At 40.0% G+C, this 9180-nt stretch overlaps 1 protein-coding gene across 3 annotated transcripts in view; it reads left to right on the forward strand.

Moving 5' to 3' along the window:
• The window catches only part of Gramd1c (GRAM domain containing 1C), a 101482-nt gene that overhangs the window by 90944 nt on the left and 1358 nt on the right, over positions 1-9180 (forward strand). For all 3 annotated transcript variants that reach the window (XM_008842853.3, XM_029568237.1, XM_029568236.1), the window contains 3 exons: positions 1732-1842; positions 2076-2181; positions 8386-9174. In XM_008842853.3, the coding sequence (XP_008841075.1) occupies positions 1732-1842; positions 2076-2181; positions 8386-8466 (298 nt within the window). In that variant the 3' untranslated portion in view covers positions 8467-9174. The remainder of the gene's footprint in view (positions 1-1731; positions 1843-2075; positions 2182-8385; positions 9175-9180) is intronic.

Raw genomic sequence — 9180 nt, forward strand, 5'->3', positions numbered from 1 at the left:
GTGTGTGTGTGTATGCATATGTTTTCCTGTGGTGCTGGGTATCAAACCTGGGTCTTGTGCATCTAGGTAAGTACTCTACCACTGAAGTATACTCCCCAGCCCCAATCTGAGGCAAGTAAATAATTTAACAGAACAAAATAAGTAAAGACATATGATACTAATTATATATCTGTATATATGTATAATAAGGCATGTATTCACTTGAAACACTGTTTTAAAACCAATACATTAAGTAAATGTAGCATGTAAATTTTTTAAAAATATTTTATTATTTTTATTTTATGTGTATGAGTGTTATGCCTACATGTATGTTAGTGCACCTGTGTTGTGCAATGCCATCAGAGGTTAGAAGAGGGGGTCGAATTTCCCTGGAACTGGAGTTATGGATGGTTGTCAGCCACCATGTGGGTGTTGGGAACTGAAGCTGGGTCCTCTACAAGAGCAGCCAGTGCTCTTAACTGCTGAGCTATCTCTCTAGCCCCTGCATATAAATTTTGACTTTGTTTCACTGTGCTGCTCTGACTGGCCCAGAACTTGTTATGTAGACCAGAGATGCACTTGCCTCTACCTCCCAAGTGCTGGAATTAAAGGAATGCACCACCATGCCTGACTTGCATATAAAATTTTATATTTAACATTATTTTAATTTTTTTAAAGGTGTATTTTTGGCTGGGCGTGGTGGCGCATGCCTTTAATCCCAGCACTTGGGAGGCAGAGACAGGCGGATCTTTGTGAGTTCAAGGCCAGCCTGGTCTACATACTGAGTTCTAGGACAGCTGAGGCTACAGGGAGACCCTGTCTCAAAAAGACAAAAAGAAAAAAAAAAAAGGTGCATGTTTAAATTACATGTGTGTGTCTGGGGGTGGGGGGTGGATAGGTCCACGTGAGTGCAGGTTCCCTCAGAGGCCCAGAGCCCCTGGATCCCCTGAAGCTAGAGTTATAGGCGATCGTGAGCAGTCTGACATAGGTGCTGGGAACCAAACCGGGTCCTCCAGAAGAGTAGTACACACTCTTAACCACTGAGCCATCTTTCCAGCCCCTATATTTAACATTATTAATATATTTTTGGGATTTATCTGGTATTTCTTTTTTTCAAGATAAACAAGAAAGTTCTGCTGAATGGCATATTTATATTTTTTTTACTTCCACTGGGATTAAAAGATACATCATGATGTACCTGAGATCAGCTGCATATTGATGTTCACTATTTTTAAAATGTAGTATTAAGGGTGTGTAATTGCTTAAGCCTAAGTATCCAAAAATAGACCCTGAAAGCTTACCTAGTAGATTTCTAAACTGGTGGCTGCACAGTACTAGCTGGGATTCCTAGCAGAGAGATGTCAGAGACAATCTGTGAGTGGAGGTTATTCAAGGTCTTTATTGTCACACTAGTTATTGTCCACCTTTTTCTTTAATGCTTAAATGTAATTATTTCATACAATGAAATAGGGATAATTTTAAATAACCAGAAAATTGTCTTGATAATACACATTTTTAAGCTTTTGCATATGTATTTTCTTTTTTTGTGGTGGTGGTGGACATGTGTTGAGACAGGGGTTTGCATGGAGCCCAGGCTGGCCTTGTGACCTTGCACTCACAATAGATCCTCCTGCCTCACTTTCCAATGGGATTACAGGGTGTGCCACTATGACAGCCTTGCCTCCGTATTGCATTCACGAGGCCTGTGGTATGATAGGTGTGGGTTGACCAGCCACCATGTGCTCTGCCTAGCTTGCTGCTGTTAGTGTTGCTGAACGTCACGTTATTTCTGAAGTTGTCCAAGATAGAATATGCTGCTCAGTCCTTTTACCATCTTCATCTCCAAGAAGAGAAAGCTTTAAAGTAAGTCTCCCACCCCACCCGTCTGCTTCCACCATGTTATTTCAGAAATGCTTTGTTGTAGCAGAAAATTTAATTTCAGAAATTCTGGTTGCTAACTCTCTTGTTAGCATACTTAGCTTTTTGTTTTTTAATTTAATTTTGTGTTTTGTTTGTTATTTATGGAGCACAATAATTTCTAGAAATAAAAGATTAGAAGCTGTTTTCATGATTTTCAAGATATCTTTTTCTTCCAGTTTAGCTTCTGATACAGTCTCAAGAGCAGAAAATATGCAAAAGGACACAGATCAGGCCCATCGTTTAAAAGGAGTTCTTCGAGAATCCATAGTGATGCTGGAACAGGTGGGCCAATGTGTACTGCAGTGCTTAACACCTCTGTGCTGGTGTGAGTCTGCTCTCTGTCCCTTTGGTTATGAAAGAAAATTTACTATACCATTATTTGGAGAAAGTTTCTGTATTATGTCTACTATTTATAGAGCCACCTGTTTTGGGTTTTGTCTTTTCAAAATGGAAGCTTACCATACATACTGTTGAATGCCCTCTTTTTTTCTATTAGTAATCTGTTTTTTAAATGTATCTATTTATACTTTTTGTATATGAGAGTGTGTCCTGCATTGTATTGTACTACATGTGTGCAATGCCTGCAAAGTCAGGAGGGGTTGTTGGATCCCCTGGAACTGGAGTTAGGATGGTTGTTAGCACCACATGGGTGCTGGAAACCAAACCCAGATTCGCTGCAAGAGCAACCAGTGCTCTTGGCCACTGAGTCATTTCTCCAGCCTTGTCTGTTAGTAATAGATTTTGAAGATGGTTCCATGTCCTCACATATACATCATCTTTATTCTTTATATTGATCCTTCTAGGTAAAATTTTACACTTAAATTAACTTTTTATAGAAATGGTAGCTGCTCTGTATACTGTTCATTATTTTGCTTTTATTATCTATTAGCTAGATACCAAAGTGCTACTTCTATATCAAAATATAAAGCATTTCCTCTTTTTAATAGCTGTATGCAGTTCAGTGTATCAATGTGGCTTAATTACCTTGTCAGAGTCGCCACTGAAATGAACACTTAGGTTATTTCAATGTTTTGCTATTAATATCTCTTGAACATTCAATATGTGCTGCTCAGGCCAATAAACCAAAATTAGGATTCCCTTTGAAAACATAAAGATTAATATTTCCATTATGAATATACATATGTTCACTTTTCAAAATTGAAAAATAGAGAATAGAAGAGTTCTACCATTAGATACAATCAGTGTTGGTATTTTCTTCTCTTTCATCCTTTTCCTCTATGCATGCGACTACTTTTGAAGAACATTCAATTGATAGGCATTTCTTGGGCTGCCACATGGGCACTAATGGGTACCACTAGAGCTAGGCAGTCTTCAGCTGTGTCATCTCTACACTTAGTACCTTTCTTCACTCCTTCATGAAGGTACACACCATGGTTTCACTTTCTTCTTCTTCTTCTCACACTTCCCTCTCACTCAGTGGATGACCATCCTTTATTGGCGAAGAGGAACTCTGCATCTATAAATTCTTTTTCTCCATTTTCTCTCTCCCGGTTCTCTACAGTTCCTATTAATTAGTCAGATGTCAGACACCTGAAGGGAAAAGATTTATGTTGGCTCACAGTTTGAGGTGTAAGTTCATGGTTGCTTGCTCCTCAGCCCCATTGCTTGGAGTCAATGAGGTTGCGCATCATGGCAGAGAGCAACAGAGATTGGAGAGAGGGAGGGTAAGGGACTCCTTGTGGACCAAGTTCTTAGCATGTAGCCTTTGTAGAACATTTAAGAATCCAAACCATTACATCTCTTCAGTGGGATGAGCTGTATAATCTTTTTCTTTCCAGCTTCCAGTTCTTTGCTTTTGTTCTATTTCTCTTTTTTCCCATTTTTTAATTTCATTTTTATTTTATGTATATGTTTGCCTGCATATATGTAAGTGTACCTGTGTCACGTAGTACCCATGGAAGCCATAAGAGAGTGTCAAATCCCCCCAGAACTGGAGTTACGGATGTCGTCTGCCACCATGTGGGTGCTGGGAACCAAACCTGGTTCCTCCGCAAGAACAGCTAGAGCTTTTAACCACTGAGCCATCTCTCCAACCCTTGTTCTCTTTCTGAGTGACATCCTCAACTTTATCTTCAAATTTTTCTATTGAGTCTTCTAATTTTTGCTAACAACTTTTCAGTCTCAAAGAGCTGTTTTTTCAAGTTGTTTCTCTTTTTTGTGATGATATAATCTTTTCTAATGACTACACTATTTTTAGTTCTGAGGTTCATTTTCTTTTTCTGACAGTTTTTTTCCCTTGCATATTCATTTTCCATCAAGATCCTTCCCCCTGGTTTTAATTTAGATGTGTGGGAGTCCTTAGGCCTCCTTGGTTTGCTTGTGTGGATCAGAGGCTTCAGCTGCCTGGAACTCACTCCGTAGACCAGGCTGGCCTCAAGGCTTTTAACCTCTTGTGCTGGTTGCCTTGAGCTCTGTAGATCTGGCTGGAATGGCAGTTCAGAAATCCCACTGGTGTATCTTCAGGTCAGTCTGCCAGGTCAGTGCAGACTCTTCTAGTCTCCAACCTGAAGGATTGGATTCAGAGCTGGCTGTTAGCATTTTGGGAGCTAGATATAAAAACAGGGATGGGGAGGGCAGGGCAGAAAAGATAGTCTAAGAAGTCTGTAGACTCTGCTATGATATTGTTCTTCTTAACACGTGGTGTCCTTTCAGCCAGAGACCATCCATTTTATCCAGTCCAGAACATAGAATTCTAGACTTCTAAGTCCTAGTAGATATCAGATGCTCCAAGTTTCATGCTATCTGATTTTGGCTCCTTTCTCCTGGCCACTAACACATAAGGAGGATTCTTTTTTGTTTGTTTTTGAGACAGGGTAGCAAAGATGGCTTTGAACTCCTGTCCTTATGCTTTCACCTTCCAAGCGCTCAGATTGTAAGATTGGGCCACAGGCAGGAGGATTCTTTGAGGTTAATTTTGTGACTCTTGAGTGTTCCCTATAGTCCTAGTTATTCTTAACTGTCAACTTGACCCAGTCTAGAATCACTTGAAAAAGGAGTCTCAATTGAATAATTATAAGGCTGATCTGTGGGCATGGCTGAGGGATTGTCTTGATTGATAATTGATGCATAATTGATACAGGAAGGTTCAGCTCACTGTGGGTGGTACCATTCCCTGGGCAGGTGGCCCTGGGCTATGTAAGGAAGCTAGCTAAACATGATCCCGAGTAAGCCAGTGTATGAGCCAGCAAGCAGTGTCCCTCCATGGTTTCTGCTTCAGGTTCCTGCCTTGAGTTCCTGCCCTGACTTCCCTCAGTGATGTCTTGTGACCTGAAAATGTAGGCCATGTTAATCCTCTCCTCCACAAGTTGCTTTTGCTCAGAATGTTTTTATTTTTTATCTTTTAAGATATTTATTATTTTTATTTTATGTGTATGCGTGTATTGCCTGTGTATAGGTAATTGTGCCTGTGTCATGAAATGCCTGAGGAGGACATAAGAGGTTGTGGGATCCCCTGGAACTGGAGTTACAGTTCCATGTTAGCTGTCATGTGGGTGCTGGGATTCAAACGTGGGTCTTCTGCAAGTGTTCTTAACGGCTGAGCCATCTCTCCAGCCCCCGCTCAGCATGTTTTTATCATAGCAACAGAAATCAAACTGCATGACCTATTATTAAAGATTCCGTCTTTTCAGGCCTGTGTCCTTGCATCTGCTTTCAGTTCTCAAAGCTGTGTTGCTGTTGTCTCCTTTTCTGTTCTTCCTGCCTTTGTGGATTTATGTCTTAGAAACAACAACCAAAACCAGTTCCTGCACTTTTAGTCTTGTTTTAGAAGCAGCAAAGTTAGATGTATGTATTTAATGCATTTGTTCACTCCTGCCTCTTTTTTCTCCCATAGTTTCTCCTATTGATATTGGTTAAGATAAAGTTCCCAATGATCTCTGGCCTGTAAAAATAATGTACCATTTTTTAATCTTCAGTGTCAGCACTTGGATGAGCTGACCTTTCGTTTCTTGAAATGTATCTAACCTTACCTTCTTCTTTTTTAAATTTTACTATTTTTATTTTATGTCTATGTGTATATTGCCTGCATGTAAGTAAGTGCCCCAATGTCGTGCAATGCCCACAGAGGTCAGAAGAGGCTGTCGGATCCCCTAGGACTGGAGTTACGGACAGTTGTTAGCTGCCATGTAGGTTCTGTGATTCAAACCCAGGTCTTCTGCAAGAACAATCAGTGTTCTTAACTGCTGAGCCATCTCTCCAGTCCCCTAACCTTACCTTAAAATCATGAAGGGCTGGGCTCCTCAGTGGAGTGCTTGCCTACCATAGTGCCTGCCTAGTCTGTGGAGGCCATGGGTTCCATCACCACCACCAAGCTTCACCCTTTTAAGGAACTTTTATTGTATTTACAGTGTTGTGCAACCATGACCATTATCTAATTCCTAAGTATTTTTACTATCCTCAGAGAAACCCTGAACAAATAAGCAGTCACTCTCCTTACCCTAGCAGCTACCAATCTACAATTACTATACATTTACCTTTTCGGGGCATTTATGGCTTGTTCAATATGTGGTGTTTTGTCACTGAATAATGTTAAAGTACTTGGATTAGAGCCATGTCTTCTACTGACATCTTCCTGGTGCAAACACCCAGGGCTCAGATAGGTCCTCCTCCTTCTCTACTACTCTCTCTTCAGGTGAGCTCATCTTCTCCTTCAACTTTAATAACCACATGTGTGCAAACCCTGACTTAGTCTGGTTGTGCTGCTTTGAAAAAAAAATCTTATATTGGCTTGCTTATAAACAACAGAAATTTCTCACAGTTCTGGAAGCTGGGAAGTTCAAGATCAAGGTCCTGTCAAGTGCTACATCTAAGGAAGGCCCATTCCTAATAGCTGGTGCTGTGTAGGTGTCCTCTTGTAACAGAAGGGACTGAAGGGCAAAAAAGCCACCTGGTTAGCTCTCCAGCCTTTTTATAAGAGTTCTAATCGATCCTTTTAAAAAAGATTTATTTTCGTTATTTTAATTATGTAAATGTAGGTGCCTATGGAGGTCAGAGGCCTTGGGTCCCCTAGAGCTGGAGTTACAAGAGGTTGTGAGCCACCCAGAATGGGTGCTGGGAACCAAACTTGGGTCCTTTGCAAGAGCAGTATGTGCTTATAACCACTGAGCCGTATGCCTAGCCCCCACTGATCATTCTTGAGGGTAAAGCCTTCATGACCTTATCACCTCCCAAAGGTGACACCTCTTAACGCTGTTGCATTGGAGATTAAGTTCCATCATAAATTCTGGAGGGGGCCCAAACATTCAGACCACTGCAGCCCTTAATCCACATCTCTCACCTTGACCCCTCCCCTGAGTTCTGGACTCATAAATGTCATTTGTTTACTTGATATCTTTACTTGGATGACTGACAAGCATTCAAAATGATCATGGTTCAAAGAGAATTGAGTTTGTCTCCAGGCAAAGACATAACTGTCCTTTAGTGGACATTTCAGAAACTGATACTATTACCTTCCAGTTACTCAAGTCAAATAGGTGGCAAGGTAAGTATATATTTATGTATGTGATTATTCATTTCAGTTCACTCCTCAGTAGTGTGTAATTGTATGAAGTCAGGGAGCCATTTTAACTCAAAACTGAGATCTCAATGCTTAGTCCAGCACCCTGCATGAAATAGGTAAGCAGTATTTGTTGAATGAACAAATGAATTAGTACAATAAAGAATAAGACACTTAGACACTTCTTTATCATTCCTTCCTTCTTCCCTCCCTCCCTTCCTTCCTTCCTTCCTTCCTTCCTTCCTTCCTTCCTTCCTTCCTTCCTTCCCTTTTTCCTCCTTTCCTCCCTCCCTTCCTTTTGTTCTTTTTGAAATAGGGTCTCCTCGTAGCCCCAGCTGGCCTGGTACTCACTATGTAGGCCAGGCTGGCCTCAGTCTCACAGAGATCCACCTGCCTCTGCTTACTAAGTGCTGGGACTAAAGATGTGTGCCACCATGCCCAGCCAAGACATTTATTTCTTGACCTCAAGTTGTTTACAATTTTATTAGAGAAATCAGACATCCATATGGATTGTTAAATCTATTTTTAAAAGCACAAAATTAAGTATAAAACTGGTAAATGGTAAGGGTAATGCTCTGGGAGTTTGAAGACTGGCTCTTTGGGGAAATTATATGGTGTTAGGGGGGTATTGGGTACATTTTAGATATGTGGGGAGGAACTTGAGTATAATGGGAAGAAGGTGGCCTGGCAGTGAACTTTGGGGATGGTGAAGAGATCACTGACCCTTGAGAAACTACCTAAGAAGACAAGCCTCTTTCACTTTGGAAAATTTGATTAATAGTCCTACTGGAAGTTGCACTGTATAGCAGTAGGAATTGTAGTACTCTAGCACTTGGGAAGAACTCTCTAGAATTCACATTGCAAGATACTCTGAAGAATCAGGTATTGTATAGTGTTTGAGTATCAGTGTGAGAAATGTTTGCCATAAACAGAAACATAGACTAGTCTGATGCTGATAATTCTGTTTGCAGCTGAAGAGTTCACTCATTATGCTTCAGAAAACCTTTGATCTACTAAATAAGAACAAGACTGGTGTGGCTGTGGAGAGCTAGAGATCTCAGCACTGAGCCTGGAGACACTTGGAGCTCAAAGAAAACATTTGGAAGAAAACCTGAGCGAGGATGAAGGATTTTAATCATCACAGGAACATTTCTACTTTTTAATTATTATTATTGTTTTGGAATTTCTACTAGGAACATTCTTTTTAATAACATTTATTTGATAATTATTCTCCAATGGCCTTAAGACTCTATCTTTTCAGTTCCTAGAGCTATTTTTAAGCTGTGAATTTCTTCGGTGAACCATGAAATATATTTTTTGAAGTGAAATTCTATAATACAGAAGGAAAAGGTGCACTCTGAATGATGTAGCTTCTTTTTGATGGTGAGGCTTGAAGTTTGATACTTTAAATTTATCTGTTGGTACACAATCAGTGTGCCAGGTGGATTGTGTTCACAGTTGAGTTTAAGAGCCTAAAAAAGTTAAAATAAGCAGACTCCTTGAAATAATTTCTAATTTAAAAGAAAATTTTGAGGGGTATGTAATATTTCCATGTTTGTGTCTTGTAAATATTACAGTGTCATCATTGTCTGAGCATGCAAGTTCAATGGTCAAACCTTTTGAATCTGCGTGTTATTATTATTATTATTATCTGAGAGATTTATCAGCCATGCTGTATCTTTGTGAGGAAAGGAAATATATATATATAATTGTGTGTGTGTCTATATATAAAATACATATATATAATTAAGGTACCAGAGGTGAGA

Source organism: Nannospalax galili, unplaced genomic scaffold, assembly GCF_000622305.1.
Source record: "Nannospalax galili isolate Female #2095 unplaced genomic scaffold, S.galili_v1.0 scaffold18, whole genome shotgun sequence".
NCBI classification, from domain to species: domain Eukaryota; kingdom Metazoa; phylum Chordata; class Mammalia; order Rodentia; family Spalacidae; genus Nannospalax; species Nannospalax galili.